Source organism: Mesoplodon bidens (genome assembly GCF_964165515.1).
Source record: "Mesoplodon bidens genome assembly, chromosome: 14".
Lineage (NCBI taxonomy): Eukaryota > Metazoa > Chordata > Mammalia > Artiodactyla > Ziphiidae > Mesoplodon > Mesoplodon bidens.
The window spans coordinates 19,649,353-19,669,646 of record NC_138170.1 but is presented as its reverse complement, the minus strand read 5'-3'; the positions used below and the strand labels follow the sequence as shown (position 1 = coordinate 19,669,646).

Here is a 20,294-nt window from a genome sequence, read left to right as displayed (position 1 = left end):
TGTAAGAATGTTGAAAAAAGATGTTTAAAGAGAAAAAGATATTCTACATGAGTGGTTCTCAAAGGTCCCTGAGACCCTTCCAGGGGGTCCGTAAGGTCAAAACTACTTTGATACTAACTCAAAGATGATCTGTGCCTTTTCCACACACATTCTCTCGCAAAAAGCTATGTGATGTATAATACCTCAAAGACTGAATGCAGATGTGGACATGAGAATTCATCTGTCTCCTGCCCAGATATTAAAGAGATTTCCAGAACAATGTGAACAATGTAAAATAATGTCAGAAAAAAGTCTATTTTTTCTATCTGCTTTAAAAATCTAATCATTTTATAAAAGAGATGTTACTTATGTTAACAGGTAATGAAGTTATTATTTTTGAATGATCAATAAAAATTCATTTTAAAATTTGTGTTCACTTCTAAAACTGTCAATATCAATAGTTAACCCATGTAAATAAATCTCTTTAGAGTTCTCAATAATTTTGAAGAGTGAAGGGGTCCTTAAATCAAAAGTTGAGAACTTCTGTTCTACCTAAAGCTTGGGCAGCGCTATGGAGACCACCATGTAGTTCAGGGAAGCATCTTCCCAGAAAAAAGGACCAAGGGCAGATCAAGAGGTCGGAAGGGAGAATCACCCCCGCACCAGCTGCTTCACCTGTTACCCAGACTTTTAAATGATATTTCACTGAACAGCAGCCCCTCTAAGCCTCACCCATGAGGAACCGTGCCCTCACTCACCACTGCGATCTGAGCTGCTCTCTTAGGTTACACAAGTCCCACCCTGAGTTTCTCAAAGGGTATGCAAAATAGCCAGTGCCATTTCCAGTTTACTTCACTACCGTGTCCCTACTGTTCCTCTGACCCAAGCCTAGTGATGATCCTTTATGTAGGAAGGAAATGTACAAGCAACAAGCACCTATTACGTGTCCGACAGTAAGTTAGATGCTTTAATAGGACATCCATTTAATGCTCACCACGCTGTGAGGGGTATCACTATTCCCTTATTTTACAGACAGAATCAGACATTCTAGGGAGCTTAAGGAACTCACCCAACTGCAAAATAACCAAATGAACTGGAACTCAGGTCACTCTCCAAAATTGATGGTCTTTCCCATCCACACTGCTGCCCTTAACTGCTCCAACATCTGTCACCGCTGTGGTGATATTGTTTGTGAAGTTAAAAACTCCCTAAAATAGGTAGGAGCTGGGAGATCTGCTTTCCAGAACAAAAGGAGTATAGCCTGGTGGTTCGGAGTGTAGACACTGGTGGTTCTGAGCTCCACCTTATCTGAGCTGTGTGGGGCTGAGCAAGTCATAGCTTCTCTGTGTCTGTTTCCTTGATGGTGAAATGATGTTATAAATAGTCTCCACTTTACTGAGCTGTTGTGAGGACTGAATAAGTTAATATGTACAAAGCATTTAAACACCGTCTGACACATACATAGTCAACAGTAGAGAGGATCATTATTTGCCATACATTACCTATACTTGGGTAACTCGCTCAGCCTCTTTGAATCTACGGAAAGGGTATAACATTCCTGCCCTGATAACCACAGAGTTACTGAGAGACTTACAGGTAATGAATATGCCTGAGAGTGTTTTTAACCGAATATTATACAAATAAGCAAATATTACTGAAGCATTATTAGCCATAAACTCCTAATGTGATATCATTTTGGAATAGGGATATTTCTGGTAAAGAGTGGGTCAATATTTCTGGCAAAAAGACTATACACACTAGTATATACACCACAGCTGATAAGGCCCTCATTCCAAAAACACCAATCAAAGCCACATCTAAGAAGCAGGGTTTTTCTGCACAAATACTCCAGTCTAAAGTAGTCAGGTGTGAGATGTACAAATAGCTTGGTCTCCATGTGATAGGACAGTGGATTTAGTCAATATCACGAAGAACTCTAAGGAACCGAAATCTAAACAGTACTCAAAGACTGCGAAGGGCTTCAGGGAAACAAAATGTTGGTTTGCAACCAGAAGTTTCTCAACATTCCTTACGCAAACCCAGAAATGTAATTATTGCCATGCTAAAGTGGTTCTGTTTCTCTTCATTTCTCATTGTTAAAAAGCTTTACCCAAACCTGAATCATTTCCTGTCTTAACAACTGCAATCTCTCTTTCCCGTTCTTCCTGCACAACTGAACTCCCGATCACCACTGTCAAAGAAATTCCCCTCCGCATTGCCAAAGAGATATCCCAAGCCATACGATGTCACGTGCACACATACACACATGCACACACGTTCCTACCCTACTGAAGTCCCTACTGGTGCTTCACAGCATGTCACCATCTAACTTACTGTGCATATTCTGTCATGATCTTGTTTATTAACCTTCTATTTCTACTAGTATGTGTGCACCCGCAAGATAGGATTTTGGTCTGTTTTATTCACTGTCATATTATCTAGAAGAAAGCCTGATATGTAGTAGATGCATTTTATATTATGTAAGATGAGTAAATGAACCAATCATTTAACTCTGCACTTTGAAAACTCCTGTGCTTGATTTCAGTATTTTTCATCCCTTCCATTTAACAACACTTTGTCTTCCTTGCCCAGCTCTTTTTCACAGCCCTGATAGGACTCTTCAGCCGTCTTTGTTTTGTCCCACCGGGCACTGTCCATGAAGGTACAGGTCTTGAGTTTTAGGACAACGTTTCTGTATTGGATCCTTCTAAAGTTAGCCGGGGAGCTGACTCAGCCAATGGGACTTCAAAGGATGGAGACCTGGAGCAAAGTGTTTCTCACCCTTGACTCAGTGGGGGAATGAGCAGAGCAGAGAAAGCTGAAGTCTGAATCACCAGTCATCCATCTCCAGGGCTGCTGCGGGCAAAAGCCCAGAGCAGGAATGTGTGCATCAGACCGGCTGCTCCAATCCTGGCTTTGCCTCCTGGGCTGACAAGTGGGCTGGAAAGAGAAGCGACTCTGTTGATGCCATTTACTGAAGCATGGAGACTTCAAACCCAGGCTGGGCAGCCACTGGCCCCAGATATGGGAAGGGGACCCCGTGAATAAGAGCAAGGGATACCTGGGTCAGGAGGCCCCATACCTGGCTGTGCACCAGAGTCTCCTGGACATTCTAGAGTCCTGCCTCCTGAGTGGAATCTCTACAGGTGGTGCCTGGGAATCTGTATGTCTTAAGAGCTACCAGCTGCTCCCCAGACCAACCTTTGGTAACCAACAAGCCGAGAAGACCACTAAGGACCCTTCCAACCCATGACTACGAGACTCTGAGACCTCCAGAGAGGTAGGACATTGGCCCAGGGGAGTTTTAAGTGGAGGCGGAGGTACTTTGGTCGGCCTGTGTTGGGGAGGGTGCCTTGTTTAGTGGACAGAAGCTGGGGCTTCTAGAGGTTCTGCAACACCCAGGACAGCACTGCACAACAAATTGCCCCCCATCCTACCAAATTTTCAAACATCCCACAAAACCTGAATGTAGGTCAAATCCGAGCCTGGAACCTAACTCTGTTTTTCATAGAAACAGGAAGTATTTTGGTGCAGTTTTACTACATATTGAATTTTGCAGAAATGCAGTTACCATGAAAATTGAGAGGAAGTAAAACTTTTCTTCCTGAAATTTAAAAAAATATTTTTCACCATGGGAAAAGTCAATGATGGCTCCACCACGCATGATATCTGAAGCTCCAGAGAGGGACAGACTATTTCCATCTGGCTTTGCAGCTGCCACATTACAGACTTGTCTGTGCGTATCTGCACACCTGATGGCTTTTGTCTCCCTGTTCAGTGGTGCTCACAAATGTCCATGTTGAACTGAACATGGAATAGCTTTCATTTCTCCTTCACATTATGCTTAGTATAATATAGTTACATGTCTAATGTCATGTATAGGTAGAATATGTTATCAGTGAATTTCATTATAACTTAGCAAAGAGAATGTTATAAAATATGCATTAAAAGACTTCCAGGGAAGATGGCGGAAGAGTAAGATGTGGAGATCACCTTCCTCCCCACAGATACACCAGAAATTCATTTACACGTGGAACAACTCCTACAGAACACCTACTGAATGCTGGTAGAAGACCTCAGACCTCCCAAAAGGCAAGAAACTCCCCACGTACCTGGGTAGGGCAAAAGAAAAAAGGAAAAACAGAGACAAAAGAATAGGGACGGAACCTGCACCAGTGGGAGGGAGCTGTGAAGGAGGAAAGGTTTCCACACACTAGAAGCCCCTCCATGGGCAGAGACTGCGGGTGGCGGAGGGGGAAAGCTCCCGAGCTGCAGAGGAGAGCACAGCACCAGGGGTGCGGAGGGCAAAGCAGAGAGAGTCCCGCTGATCAGTGCTGACCAGCACTCACCAGCTCGAGAGGCTTGTCTGCTCACCCGCTGGGGTGGGCGGTGCTGGGAGCCGAGGCTCGGGCTTCGGTCAGATCCCAGGGAGAGGACTGGGGCTGGCAGCATGAACACAGCCTGAAGGGGCTAATGCGCCACAGGTAGCTGGGAGGGAGTCTGGGGAAAAGTCTGGAGCTGCCGAAGAGGCAAGAGACTTTTTCTTCCCTCTTGGTTTCCTGGTGCACGAGGAGAGGGGATTAAGAGCGCTGCTTAAAGGAGCTCCACAGATGGGCGCGAGCCACGGCTGAAAGTGCGGACCCCAGAGACAGGCGTGGGATGCTGGGGCTGCTGCTGCCGCCGCCAAGAGGCCTGTGTGCGAGCGCAGGTCACTGTCCACGCCCCCCTTCCGGGGAGCCTGTGCAGCCCGCCATTGCCGGGGTCCCAGGATCCAGGGACGGCTTCCCGGGGAGAGCGCACGGCGCGCCTCGGGCTGGTGCAACGTCACGCCGGCCTCTGCCGCCGCAGGCTCGCCCCGCACTCTGTGCCCCTCCCTCTCCCCCGGCCTGAGTGAGCCACAGCCCCCAGCGTAGCTGCCCCTTTAACCCCGTCCTGTCTGAGCGAAGAACAGACGCCCTCCAGCAACCTACACGCAGAGCCGGGGCCAAATCCAAAGCTGAGACCCGGGAGCTGTGAGAACAAAGAGAAAGGGAAATCTCTCCCAGCAGCCTCAGAAGCAGCAGATTAAAGCTCCGCAATCAACTTGATGTACCCTGCATCTGTGGAGTACATGAATAGACAACGAATCATCCCAAATTGAGGAGGTGGACTTTGGGAGCAAGATTTATGATTTTTTCCCCTTTTCCTCTTTTTGTGAGGATGTATGTGTATGCTTCTGCGTAAGATTTTGGCTGTACAGCTTTGGTTCCACCATTTGTCCTAGGGTTCTGTCTGTCCGTTTTTTTTTAATTTTTTTTTCTTAATAATTATTTTTTACTTTAATAACTTTATTTTATTTTACTTTATCTTCTTTCTTTCTTTCTTTCCTTCCTTCCCTCCATTACACAACAAATCATCCCAAATTGAGGAGGTGGACTTTGAGAGCAAGATTTATGATTTTTTCCCCTTTTCCTCTTTTTGTGAATGTGTATCTGTATGCTTCTGTATGAGATTTTGTCTGTATAGCTTTGCTACCACCATTTGTCCCAGGGTTCTATCCTCCTTTTTTTAATAATTATTTTTATTTTAATAACTTTATTATATTTTATCATACTTTATTCTATTTTACTTTATCATCTCTCTTTCTTTTTTCTACCTTCCCACCCTCCTCCCTCCCTCCCTCCTTCCTTTCTTTCTTTCCTTCTTTCTTCCTTTCTTTCTTTCTTTTTTTCTACTTCTACTAATTCTTTCTTTCTACTTTTTCTCCTTTTTATTCTGAGCCGTGTGGATGAAAGGTTCTTGGTGCTGCAGCCAGGAGTCAGTGCTGTGCCTCTGAGGTGGGAGAGCCAATTTCAGGACACTGGTCCACAAGAGACCTCCCAGCTCCACATAATATCAAACGGCGAAAATCTTCCAGAGATCTCCATCTCAACACCAGCACCCAGCTTCACTCAATGACCAGCAAGCTACAGTGCTGGCCACCCTATGCCAAACAACTAGCAACACAGGAACACAACACCACCCATTAGCAGAGAGGCTGCCTAAAATCATAAAAAATCCACAGACACCCCAAAACACACCACCAGACGTGGACCTTCCCAACAGAAAGACAAGATCCAGCCTCATCCACCAGAACACAGGCACTAGTCCCCTCCACCAGGAAGCCTACACAACCCACTGAACCAACCTTAGCCACTGGAGGCAGACACCAAAAACAACGGGAACTATGAACCTGCAGCCTGCAAAAAGGAGACCCCAAACACAGTACCATAAGCAAAATGAGAAGACAGAAAAACACACAGCAGGTGAAGGAGCAGGATAAAAACCCACCACACCTAACAAATGAAGAGGAAATAGGCAGTCTACCTGAAAAAGAATTCAGAATAATGATAGTAAAGATGATCCAAAATCTTGGAAATAGAATAGACAAAATGCAAGAAACAGTTAACAAGGACCTAGAAGAACTAAAGATGAAACAAGCAACAATGAACAACAGAATAAATGAAATTTAAAATACTCTAGATAGGATCAATAGCAGAATAACTGAGGCAGAAGAACGGATAAGTGACGTGGAAGATAAAATAGTGGAAATAACTACTGCAGAGCAGAAAAAATAAAAAATAATGAAAAGAATTGAGGACAGTCTCAGAGACCTCTGGGACAACATTAAATGCACCAACATTCGAATTATAGGGGTTCCAGAAGAAGAAGAGAAAAAGAAAGGGACTGAGAACATATTTGAAGAGATTATAGTTGAAAACTTCCCTAATATGGGAAAGGAAATAGTTAATCAAGTCCAGGAGGCACAGAGAGTCCCATACAGGATAAATCCAAGGAGAAATATGCCAAGACACATATTAATCAAACTGTCAAAAATTAAATACAAAGAAAACATATTAAAAGCAGCAAGGGAAAAACAACAAATAACACACAAGGGAATCCCCATAAGGTTAACAGCTGATCTTTCAGCAGAAAGTCTGCAAGACAGAAGGGACTGGCAGGACATATTTAGAGTGATGAAGGAGAAAAACCTGCAACCAAGATTACCCTATGCAGCAAAGAACTCATTCAGATTTGATGGAGAAATTAAAACATTTACAGACAAGCAAAAGCTGAGAGAGTTCAGCACCACCAAACCACCTTTACAACAAATGCTCAAGGAATTCCTCTAGGAAAGAAACACAACAGAAGGAAAAGACCTACAATAACAAACCCAAAACAATTAAGAAAATGGGAATAGGAACATACATATCGATAATTACCTTAAATGTAAATGGACTAAATGCTCCCAACGAAAAGACACAGACTGGCTGAATGGATACAAAAACAAGACCCATATATATGCTGTCTACAAGGAACCAACTTCAGACCTAGAGACACATACAGATTGAAAGTAAGGGGATGGAAAAAGATATTCCATGCAAATGGAAACCAAAAGAAAGCTGCAGTAGCAATTCTCATATCAGACAAAATAGACTTTATTAAAATAAAGACTACTAGAAGAGACAAAGAAGGACACTACATAATGATCAAGGGATCGATCCAAGAAGAACATATAACAATTGTAAATATTTATGCACCCAACATAGGAGCTCGTCAATACATAAGGCAAATACTAACAGCCATAAAAGGGGAAATCGACAGTAACACATTCATAGTAGGGGACTTTAACACCCCCACTTTCACCAATGGACAGATCATCCAAAATGAAAATAAATAAGGAAACACAAGCTTTAAATGATACATTAAACAAGATGGACTTAATTGGTATTTATAGGACATTCCATCCAAAAACAAGAGAATACACATTTTTCTCAAGTGCTCATGGAACATTCTCCAGGATAGATCATATCTTGGGTCACAAATTAAGCCTTGGTAAATTTAAGAAAACTGAGATTGTATCAAGTATCTTTTCCGACCACAACGCTATGAGACTAGATATCAATTACAGGAAAAGATCTGTAAAAACTACAAACACATGGAGGCTAAACAATACAGTACTTAATAATGACGTGATCACTGAAGAAATCAAAGAGGAAATTAAAAAATACCTAGAAACAAATGACAATGGAGACACGACGACCCAAAAGATATGGGATGCAGCAAAAGCAGTCCTAAGAGGGTAGTTTATAACAATACAATCCCACCTTAAGAAACAGGAAACATCTCGAATAAACAACCTAACCTTGTACCTAAAGCAATTAGAGAAAGAAGAACAAAAATACCCCAAAGTTAGCAGAAGGAAAGAAATCATAAAGATCAGATCAGAAATAAATGAAAAAGAAATGAAGGAAACGATAGCAAAGATCAATAAAACTAAAAGCTGGTTCTTTGAGAAGATAAACAAAATTGACAAACCATTAGCCAGACTCATCAAGAAAAAAAGGGAGAAGACTCAAATCAATAGAATTAGAAATGAAAAAGGAGAAGTAACAACTGACACTGCAGAAATACAAAAGATCATGAGAGATTACTACAAGCAACTCTATGCCAATAAAATGGACAACCTGGAAGAAATGGACAAATTCTTAGAAATGCACAACCTGCCAAGACTGAATCAGGAAGAAATAGAAAATATGAACAGACCAATTACAAGCACTGAAATTGAAACTGTGATTAAAAATCTTCCAACATACAAAAGCCCAGGACCAGATGGCTTCACAGGCGAATTCTATCAAACATTTAGAGAAGAGTTAACACTTATCCTTCTCAAACTATTCCAAAATATAGCAGAGGGAGGAACACTCCCAAACTCATTCTACGAGGCCACCATCACCTTGATACCAAAACCAAACAAGGATGTCACAAAGAAAGAAAACTACAGGCCAATATCACTGATAAACATAGATGCAAAAATCCTCAACAAAATACAAGCTAACAGAATCCAACAGCACATTAAAAGGATCATACACCATGATCAAGAGGGGTTTATTCCAGGAATGCAAGGATTCTTCAATATATGCAAATCAATCAACGTGATACATCATATTAATAAATTGAAGGAGAAAAACCATATGATCATCTCAATAGATGCAGAGAAAGCTTTCGACAAAATTCAACACCCATTTATGATAAAAACCCTGCAGAAAGTAGGCATAGAGGGAACTTTCCTCAACATAATAAAGGGCATATATGACAAACCCACAGCCAACATCGTCCTCAATGGTGAAAAACTGAAATCATTTCCACTAAGAACAGGAACAAGACAAGGTTGCCCACTCTCACCACTCTTATTCAACACAGTTTTGGAAGTTATAGCCACAGCAATCAGAGAAGAAAAAGAAATAAAAGGAATCCAAATTGGAAAAGAAGAAGTAAAGCTGTCACTGTTTGCAGATGACATGATACTATACATAGAGAATCCATAGATGCAACCAGAAAACTACTAGAGCTAATCAAAGAATTTGGTACAGTAGCAGGGTACAAAATTAATGCACAGAAATCTCTGGCATTTCTATATAATAATGATGAAAAATCTGAAAGTGAAATCAAGAATACACTCCCATTTACCACTGCAACAAAAAGAATAAAATATCTAGGAATAAACCTACCTAAGAGACAAAAGACATGTATGCAGAAAATTATAAGACACTGATGAAAGAAATTAAAGATGACACAAATAGATGGAGAGATATACCATGTTCTTGGATTGGAAGAATCAACATTGTGAAAATGACTCTAGTACCCAAAGCAATCTACAGATTCAATGCAATCCCTATCAAACTACTACTGGCCTTTTTCACAGAACTAGAACAAAAAATTTCACAATTTGTATGGAAACACAAAAGACCCCGAATAGCCAAAGCAATCTTGAGAACGAAAAATGGAACTGGAGGAATCAGGCTCCCTGGCTTCAGACTATACTACAAAGCTACAGTAATCAAGACAGTATGGTAGTGGTGCAAAAACAGAAAGATAGATCAGTGGAACAGGATAGAAAGCCCAGAGATAAACCCACGCAATATGGTCACCTTATATTTGATAAAGGAGGCAGGAATGTACAGTGGAGAAAGGACAGCCTATTCAATAAGTGGTGCTGGGAAAACCAGACAGGTACATGTAAAAGTATGAGATTAGATCACTCCCTAACACCATACACAAAAATAAGCTCAAAATGGATTAAAGACCTAAATGTAAGGCCAGAAACTATCAAACTCTTAGAGGAAAACATAGGCAGAACACTCTATGACATAAATCACAGCAAGATCCTTTTTGACCCACTTCCTAGAGAAATGGAAATAAAAACAAAAATAAACAAATGGGACCTAATGAAACTTCAAAGCTTTTGCACAGCAAAGGGAACCATAAACAAGATCAAAAGACAATCCTCAGAATGGGAGAAAATATTTGCAAATGAAGCAACTGACAAAGGATTAATCTCCAAAATTTATAAGCAGCTCATGCAGCTCAATAGCAAGAAAACAAACAACCCAATCCAAAAATGGGCAGAAGACCTATATAGACATTTCTCCACAGAAGATATACAGACTGCCAACAAACACATGAAAGGATGCTCAACATCTTTACTCATTAGAGAAATGCAAATCAAAACTACAATGAGATATCATCTCACACCAGTCACAATGGCCATCACCAAAAAATCTACAAACAATAAATGCTGGAGAGGGTGTGGAAAAAAGGGAACACTCTTGCACTGCTGGTGGGGATGTGAATTGGTACAGCTACTATGGAGAACAGTATGGAGGTTCCTTAAAAAACTACAAATAGAACTACCATATGACCCAGCAATCCCACTACTGGGCATATACCCTGAGAAAACCATAATTCAAAAAGAGTCATGTACCAAAATGTTCATTGCAGCCCTATTTACAATAGCCCGGAGATGGAAACAACCTACGTGTCCATCATCGGATGAATGGATAAAGAACATGTGGCACATATATACAATGGAATATTACTCAGCCATAAAAAGAAATGAAACTGAGCTATTTTTAATAAGGTGGATGGATCTAGAGTCTGTCATACAAGTGAAGTCAGAAAGAAAAAGACAAATACCGTATGCTAACACATATACATGGAATTTAAGAAGAAAAAAAATGTCATGAGAACCTAGGGGTAAGACAGGAATAAGGACACAGACCTACTAGAGAATGGACTTGAGGATATGGGGAGGGGGAAGGGTAAGCTGTGACAAAGCGAAAGAGAGGCACGGACATATATACACTACCAAACGTAAGGTAGATAGCTAGTGGGAAGCAGCCGCATAGCACAGGGAGATCAGCTCGGTGCTTTGTGACCGTCTGTAGGGGTGGGATAGGGAGGGTGGGAGGGAGACACAAGAGGGAGGGGATATGGGAACATATGTATATGTATAACTGATTCACTTTGTTATAAAGCAGAAACTAACACACCATTGTTAAGCAATTATACTCCAATAAAGTTGTAAAAAAAAAAAAGAGAAAGAAAGAAAGAAATGCATTAAGGAAAAGAGCATTAAGTCTGTTGAAGCCAAGAACCACTGATCCAAACCTCTTAACTCATCCCTGAAAACAAAGCCACCACTCAGGCATAAAAAAAGAATGAAATAGTGCCATTTTCAGCAATATGGACGGACCTAGAGATTACCGTACCAAGTGAAGTAAGACAAAGACAAAAATCATGTGATATCATTTATATGTGGAATATAAAAAAATTGATACAATAAACTTATTTACAAAATAGAAACAGACTCAGACATAGAAAAGAAACTCATGGTTTCCAAAGGGGATAGTGGGAAGGGGTGGGGGTATAAATTAGGAGGTTGGGATTAACATATATACACTTCTATATATAAAATAAATAAACAAGGTCCTACTGTATAGTCCAGGGAACTATATTCAGTATCTTCTAATAACACATAATGGAAAAGAAGAGATATATATGTATAAATGAATCACTTTGCTGTATACCTGAAACTAACACAATATTGTAAATTAATGATACTTCAATTTTTAAAAATGGTTATAAACCTCTTAACTCATCTCTCAGAACAAAGCTACTAGTTGGAGGAGAAAAGACTATTTTTTTTGGCTCATCCTTGTTGTTGGTTTGTTTACCCTTGACTTGATCCCATTCGTCATCCAGGTTTGTGACCTAAATGTCTTCCAGTAGAACCAGTTCAAATTCAAACCAGTCTTCCAGTACAAACCAGATGCTTGTAGTGTCTCAAGCATCACAAAAGAGATCTATTTTCATGGACGGGCCCCCAGGAGACCCTCTCAGCTTTGCTCAGCTTTCCTTTTGAAGCACAGAGAGTGTGAGCTTTCTTTTTAGAACTTGGTTTTATTAATGTGAACTCTGACAGTTTACAGTCAAGACCACAAGGAGGGCTTGACATAACCACACTGGCTGACCCTGCTGGGCAGTAAGTGCCACAGTGGGGCTAGAAGCTCTTAACGTTTAGTGCTTCTCCTTTTTAAGCATCTCCCTTCCTCCTACCCCTCACCTGTGTGCCACACTGGCTGCTAAATGTGACTGCTCTCAACGTACCTCAGAAACTCTTCCCTTCAATTCCTGGGGAAGCCCTCGGTCCAAGAAACAATAATAAGGTTACCAAGACCTCTGACCAAGGGGGAAAGGAGATATTGTTTGTACCAGACTAGATCCCAGCTGAGAATTATTCTTCATGCAGAGGTAATGAGGGAAGTTGCAAGAGAAAATCCTCTAGTGTGGTTTTCCTACCAAGTTGCTCTACAGAGAAAAGATGGCACCTGCTAAATGATCAGTGGGTTCTAGATGGCTGGGGAGTAGCCGAGAAGGAGTCTCCAGGATATCCTCCCAGTCATCATCCTCCAAAGCTATAAGGGTGGCCATTCTGCCATCTTCCTCTCCATCCTCAGCTAAACTTCTCCTGCCTCAGTTGTGGGCGTTGCCATCTGAGTGCTTTACTTAGATGGACTTTCCCCTCCCCCTTCCTCTTTCCATCCTTTGCCCCCTTTTCCTCTCCTTCTTATTCTTCATCTCCCTCTACAGTCTCTTCCAAGTCTCATTCCTTGCTCTCCGTCCACCAAGAAAGACCCATATGAGATACTACCTGTATTTTTATATTTTCTTGCAACTGTATCAATGTACCTTATTTTAAACTGTAACATTTTATCATTGTATATATGTAAAGTATTGATATAATTCATAAGTATTCCCCCCAGCCTTTTCATTTACCATTAATATTTATGGTATCTTCTGCTCTGATTTACTCAAATTTGTTTTAAGCCTAGAATTCTGGGAATACTTCATTCCGAAAAAGCTAAATGCATTTATGAGAAAACTCACCTTGCTTCTCAAAGTGGGGCTGATGATGCTTTTCCCAATAAGATATAAATACAATTTTACATATAATAAGCATAGCACGGCATTGGAACGTCTGAGGTTAAATGTCTTTGAGTGATGAAATTTGGCATTTTACTAAGTAATCCTCTGAATCAACACGCCTTGGATTGGAATGCAATGTCACCTTAAGGAAACAGACTGAATGTATTTGAATACTTAACTCAAGGCCGCATTCAGCCTTGCTCCATTTATATAATGTCTTTGGGTTGGTGTCTACTCAGTGTACAGTGTACCCCTATTTCTCAGGTAAGGGAACCAACTTCCCTGTTCCGCCACTTCCCGTCTATAGATGTGGGCCTAGGGATGAAGGGATGATACCCTGGGCCATGGCTGGCTGGGCCAAGAGCGTTTGCTAGGCCCAAAGCTAGAGCATTCACTTTCTCTCTCCCCAGAATTTTACATCCAACCTGAAACACACATCCTATGAGTCACGGTTGGAGCCAAAACAAAGAAGGTGCTATTCTGCTTAGAAATTCATCTGGGACATGCGGGGCGGCTATGTTTTCCTCTATATGAACCAGAGATGCAAAGAAAGGCAGTTTTCATAGAAAGAGAGAAGCAAGAAGTGGAAATAAGAAGAGAGAAAGACTCCTCAGGCTCTGCCAGGCAACCGCCCAGGCTGTTGCGGAAGCCAGGTGGCAGCCCCGAAGGTTGGCTACAATTTCTCTCTGTTTTGCTTGAGCAAAGGCAGATCATTTCAACAAGCTCATGGGTCTTGCCATTGCGAAATCCTATCGCTTGTTATCACCAACATCCACCCGAGCGCATCTCACTCTTCACAGTGAACTTTTTCTCAGATTTGGTTGTTATTACACAATTTGGTCCCTCTCTACTTCATGTCCACTCATTCGTTATCGTGTGTGTGTGTGTGTGTGTGTGTGTGTGAGAGAGAGAGAGAGACAGAGACAGAGAAAGAACTGACACAGAAAGCTCTGACCTAAGTATAGAAGTTTTCAAAGAAAGGCACTGTTTGAGGTTAACCTGTTCCTAAAAAGGACATCCAGCTAACCCCAAAGTGTCCTGAACGATGGCCTTCACCTCTGGATCCACTGGGCCCTCGGGCCTGGCTCTCATTGTACAGACTCAGGAATTCAGGTTTGGTGGTGTTTCACACACATACTGTTCTTGTGAGGCAGATGTGTCAGTCCAGAAAGGAACTCTGACTATTTAGCTGAAAATAAAACCTATAACTTCCAAAGGGACAAGCTATTATTATTTACTGACAGCACGTTTTCTTCTTCCAGGAAGGACACAGTGGGAAACCACAATAGCATCGGAATTGTTCTTAATGATCAAGGAATCAGACAGAAGGATGGGTCCAGTGTTTAATGGCATCCGTCTTGGGGACCTTCATCCCCACTCTGCATCAGCACTTCTCAGTGGCTGTGACTGGTGCATAGCCGGGGTGGGCACTGTTGCATTTGTCCAGGAGTCCGTATGTCTTGCTCCATGGCAGCCTCAGGCTCTTTTCTCTCTTGAGCTGTATTCCAGGATATAGCATGGAAGCCAGCCTATTGCATGAAGGTGGTGGAATGCCATTTATACTGATTAAAAGGGCGATCTTATGTACTGGGAATTATATTTCTTGAAAGTATTCAACAATGTATATTCTTTCTGGGTCACCCTTTAATTGTTTCTGGTTGCCTGGTAGCTTCCTACCTTTGAAGGAGAGGCATCCATTACCTTGGGGAGAAGAAGACGGAGGCTAGAACAAAGAAGGTATTGCTTGTCTTAATACGCCAGAGTAGAGTTTAAGTCCATGGCCAGACAATAGCCTAAGCCAAGTGTCCTTAATTGTAATAGGTGCAGTGGGAAAGGAAAAAAAAAAAATGCTGACAAGTAACTATGACCTGTCATCTATTGCAAGATGTATCTTAAAATGTGGTGGAAAATGTGCCAGGCTTTGCCGAGAGACAAGAGGGATTTATCTGGAGCTCCTCAAACTGGGCTTTACTTCTCAAGAGTCAGACAGGAAGAGTGGACCCACACACCAGAGAGGGAGCTGGGCTGGACTAGGACAGGGAGGCCTTCCACCCGGCCCAGGAGGGCACGGCCTGTGGCTGATGGGAAGAGCCTGCAGAAAGAGAAAAAGGAGGAAGCAAGAGCTTAGCTCTGATGGTCAAGTCTGGAAGCGGGGGTAGAAACCTATGGTCACTGGGCTCGTGGCTTCCTCCCCGGAGGGAGCCCGGGAGGTGGCAATTGCCCCAGAAAGGTGGGCGCAGAGTGAGACCCGGCTTCCAGCCAGGCACAGAAGGATCCCAGAGCCCAGAGGCACCAGCAGAGTGGGAGAAGCCACCAAGAGCTCCGGGGACCAGGAAGCTGGAGTCCAGGAGCCTCACATCTGGCGCAATGGCAAGGCCCATGGCTGTTGGCACCGAGCAGCTTCATGGCCCACACCCGGTGAGACCTGTCACACCACAGCTGACACACAGGGCACAGGAAGCCACAAGGACCCAAGGACAGGGGCTACCGCCTGACCCGGCAGGATGAGGCATCTCCCCTTGAGGGGGGCAGGCTGGGACCTCTCCACAATCCCTGCAGATGCCATACCAACGTAAGGGAGAGGACCCCTGGCAGCCAGGGGCGTTGCCCTGAAAGGCCAGGTCCCAAGAGTTACTGAGATTTAAAATAAATTCGGTGACAGACATAGTCATACCTGCCCTGGGCTAAAAACCTTGACCTGGACCAAGCATGCTGGAACTCGTTAATCCTGGCATGTATTCATTCAGTAAATATTTATGGAGCACATACTACCTGCCGGGCAGTGTTCTAGGTACTTGGGATGGATCCGAGAACGAATCAGGCAAAAGCCCTACCATGGAGCCTACGTTGTGCAGGGGGTGAACCAACAGTAAACTGTGACCATAATAAAGAAGGGATTTCCATGGGATGTGAGACACGAACCTGGAAAATAAGTGTCTGCCTCAAGGAGTCCGGGCCTGAGAGCAAAACTGTGTCCAGTTACACAATATCCATCTCCCCCAGCGCCCCTACACTTGTGTATGCCAACGTCGCCTCCCTCTGAAGGACCCTGAGGACAGAAAGATGAACACAAGGTAGGCCGTGTCCTCGAGGACCTGGCAGCCCAGCCTGTGAGTCTGCACTATGGGCTTCACGGGGCAAGAACTGTGTCCTTTCCTTCATTTAACAAATGTTTAACAAGCACCCAGTGAAATGCATGCCTGGCACTGGGCACTCACACAACACACAAGACATTCACAAAGCCCACACGGCCTACACAGCACACACAGAAAATATACACATACGACAAACAACGCACGCTCAAACAATACACCCTCACACAACACACACAGAAAAGTCACACAACATACCACATACACAAAACACACAAAACCACACACTCACACAACATACACAAAACATACACACAGCAAACACAACACCTGCCACACACAACACACATGCTGACCCAACACATGCATCCAAGTCTCCGTGCTGAAATGTTTTCACATTAAAGCCCCCAGGACAGAGATGCAGGCGGATGGGGCCAACCAACCAGGCAAAATATGACCACATGGAGGTGGTGAAAGGAACGAAAGCCTTAAGACCTGGGTGGGGTGGCAGGGCGGGGGGGGGGGGGGGAGGTCCCAGTTGAGACACTTCAGGACAACTCTTGGGGGTCCCAAGTTCCCGCAGGCGCCCCCCGCAGGCTCTGAGGAGGGATTTAGGACCATGAGAGTTGCCTACAATCAAGAGCTCGGGGTCTGCTCTCACGATGTAATTTCTTTAAGATGCTCTAGACTCTGTTCCTGCAGGGCCGAGAAGGCCACCAGGCACCAGGTGTACCTGTGTGTCTCTCAACACCTGGCGCTTCAGTAAAGGTTATAGTCACATCGTGCAACCGTGTCATCGGGGTTTCCTTTCCAGAAGTTAGTATGATGCAGTGAAGTTTAAAACAATAACCTGCCGACAGCATGAAATTTATTTTCTAACTTTCAGCGGATCAAAGGACGTGCAGTTTGGCTTCCGTAGTGAATATCCCAGTTTTGCATGACCGCACTAAGTGTTTTGAGAGGAAAAACCCTCTGTGGTCAAAGGCATATCTTTGAAGTGCAGTAAGGAGCTTATGTTTTAACTAGATATTCTTGAGTTATTGAAAGAAAGTTCCAATCTCACTATGGCACGAAGTTACAGCTTTTACCATTACCCTCTGATAAACATTTCTTTGGTCCCAGCTGAGCTGTATACTTATTTTGAACAATTTTAAAAGGATATGTGCGTGTGTGTGTGTGTATACACACATATATATAGTATATATTGTATAGTTTTAAAAGAATATATATATATATATATATATATGTTTCTTTCCTTGATACTTTCCAAACATATTCTTTACCATGATTGTAATGAAAATCTCCCAGGAGGTAGCAGTTTTAGCACTTTTTCAAGGTCTGAATAAATGAGATTAACTCTTGAAACTCAAGTGCTCAGAGTAAATGTTTTCTGCCCAGTAGTGTCCCCTGCACACAAGCGTTATTTCCTAGAAACCCATATCACACATCCCCAAGGGGCCATAGAGACTTGGACAAACATTTAAACGAGCAACAAGTCCTTTCTGGAACAAGGTGAGATTCACCTAAACAAAGAAAGAAGCAGGGAACATGCCAGGTGAAAGTTAGGATGGAGAATCAAAGGTGGCTCTGTGAGTGCAGAAGTGGCTCAAGTGAAACGTTGACAGCTGTTCAAAGATCTGAGAGTTGGAGGCAACTAACAGTAACATATGCAGGCACTTTACTTTGCAATGTCAACAGAAGAGCTAAGCCACAAATGTGTGTGCCGGGGATGCCACTAATGCATGTGCCAGGGGTGCCACTAATGCATGTGCCGGGGATGCCACGAGCAACATTAACTCACAGACAGGAGAGGCTCAAGGTGCCTCCAGCTCTACCCATTCCAATGGTGCTTCGTCAGCCTCAGTTCCCCATCTGTCACATGGGGAAACCAGAGCCCACCTGGCCAGGATGGTAAACATACAGGTAAAGTGCCTATTGCTGTAGTTGGCACATAGTAGGTGCTTTGTGCTGCTATTTTTGGTCCCCTAAGGTAGGTAGGGGATGTGTTACAGTTTCAAGCCTGGAGTAAGGACGCCTTCCCAGTCCAAAACTGGACCTGCGGTTTGATGAGAAAAGGTGCAGATATGAGACAACACTGCCCAATATCGAAAACTAAGACCTTTCAATATCTTACCTCCCGACTCTGTCACACATCCAAGATTCACACATAAATAAGTCTTACCTTTAAGAAGTGACTTTTTCCTTCCTCCTTTACGACCAGATTCTTTCAAACTAGGTCAAACACTTATTGCAATGGGGTTATGAATTAATGTGAGAACAGTAAGAAGCAGAACTGAGAAACTATAGACATGCAAAGTTTATCTAGAAGAATGTTAGCCTTGTCATACAGAAAACACTAGGACCCAGCATAGCAAGTCTGCTAATGTGATTTCACCCTTTTCTGCCAATGGGAGAAAAAGGGAACCCGAGAGTTTTCAGGACCATAAGCATCCTCCTTCTGTGTGTGTGTGTGTGTGTGTGTGTGTGCGCGCGTGTGTGTGTGCGCGCGCGCTGGAGGGGAGGGGAGGAATCCTCTAATGTGTCCAACACAATGCAAATAAATACCCCTTAAACTGAAATATGATTGACATGTTAGTTTCCGGTGTACAACATAATGATTGGATATTTGTATATACTTTGAAATGATCACAATAAGTCTAGTGAACAACCGTCACCACCCACAGTTACAAATGTCTTTTCCTGTGATAAGAACTTACAAGATCTAACCTCTTAGCAACTTTCAAATATCTAAGGCAATATTCTTAACTATGGTTATCATGCTGTATATTACATCCTAGGACTTATTTATTTTATAACTGGAACTTTGCACATTTTGACCCCTTCACCCATTTCACCCCTCCCCACCCCCTGCCTCTGGTAACCACCAATCTGTTCTATCTCGGAGATAATTCAAAATCAAACTTAGACAAAGTGATCTCAATTATAGGGAAATCGCTCTCCCTCCTCTCCCCTTTTAGACAGAACCACTAACAGCACTTTCTTATAAATAAAATTCTCAAAATGCATTGAAGAACATTTAGAAGCAATAAAATTAATCCAGAAACATCACTGGCAGAAGTATGTTGGCCATCTGTGCCAAAAACTTGCTGACCTTTCAATGTTATTATTGTATTGTGAAAAGAATTTTTAAACAAGCAGTTACCATATTTACTTAAGAGTCAATGTGGCCAAGAATGAAGAAAATACCGTGTGAACCATCAGGCCTCTTAATGACCAGAGAATCTTTTTCTACTCAGAGTTTCACTGTCACTACTTGAGACAACAAGATTATATGTGTGGGAGGCTCTTCAATTTTCCCCCTCAGAAGGAGGTCTGCAGAAGAATAAAGGAAGTAGTGCTCAAAGCTAGAGAAAAGGAGAGGTGAATAAGGCAGCAATCAGGAAAGGTCTGAACCACCCTAATGCAATAACCCACCCACTCTGTGGACATGAAACTGACGTGTGGAACCTACGTGGGTGTTTTTCCCACTTTGTCAAATGAGATGGTTAGACCAACACAGACTTTTCTTCTAAAGCATCCAGATTAGCTGGATAAAGAGTGCTAGGCCAGCCCCTACTTGCCCTTTGCTTGGGCTTTGGCAGTCAGAACCCACCCCCGCAGGGCTCCCACTCCCCTGGATGAAGCCCAGACCACTGGCTCTCATTCCAGACCTGCCTTGCCTCCCTGACTCCATCTTTCTGACAAGGTCCCCGCCTTGCCTTGATGCTTCTTGGCTGAGGTCAAATCACAAAAGCAGTCTCCTTGCCAGTTTCTCCACTGTTCCCTCATTCCCTCTGCCCAGACTGTTAGCCTTCTTCCTCCTTCTCCTTCCAGGCCCATCCTCAATACTGTATGCTCCTTTCAGAGGGCATTCTAGAGTTTTCCCACCCCTCCAACCAGGGGAAATGGGTGACTATCTCCACCTCCTCTGAGCCC

General features: G+C 43.0%; 1 protein-coding gene across 8 annotated transcripts in view; it reads right to left on the bottom strand.

Moving 5' to 3' along the window:
• Positions 1-20,294, bottom strand: part of IL1R1 (interleukin 1 receptor type 1) — a 99,134-nt gene that overhangs the window by 59,978 nt on the left and 18,862 nt on the right. Inside the window, exon 2 of one of the 8 annotated variants that reach the window (XM_081254237.1) lies at positions 2,761-2,919. The exons of the other annotated variants lie outside the window; for them this stretch is intronic. Coding sequence (XP_081110363.1) covers positions 2,761-2,820 — 60 coding nt within the window. The 5' untranslated portion in view covers positions 2,821-2,919. The remainder of the gene's footprint in view (positions 1-2,760; positions 2,920-20,294) is intronic. 8 annotated transcript variants of the gene reach the window in all.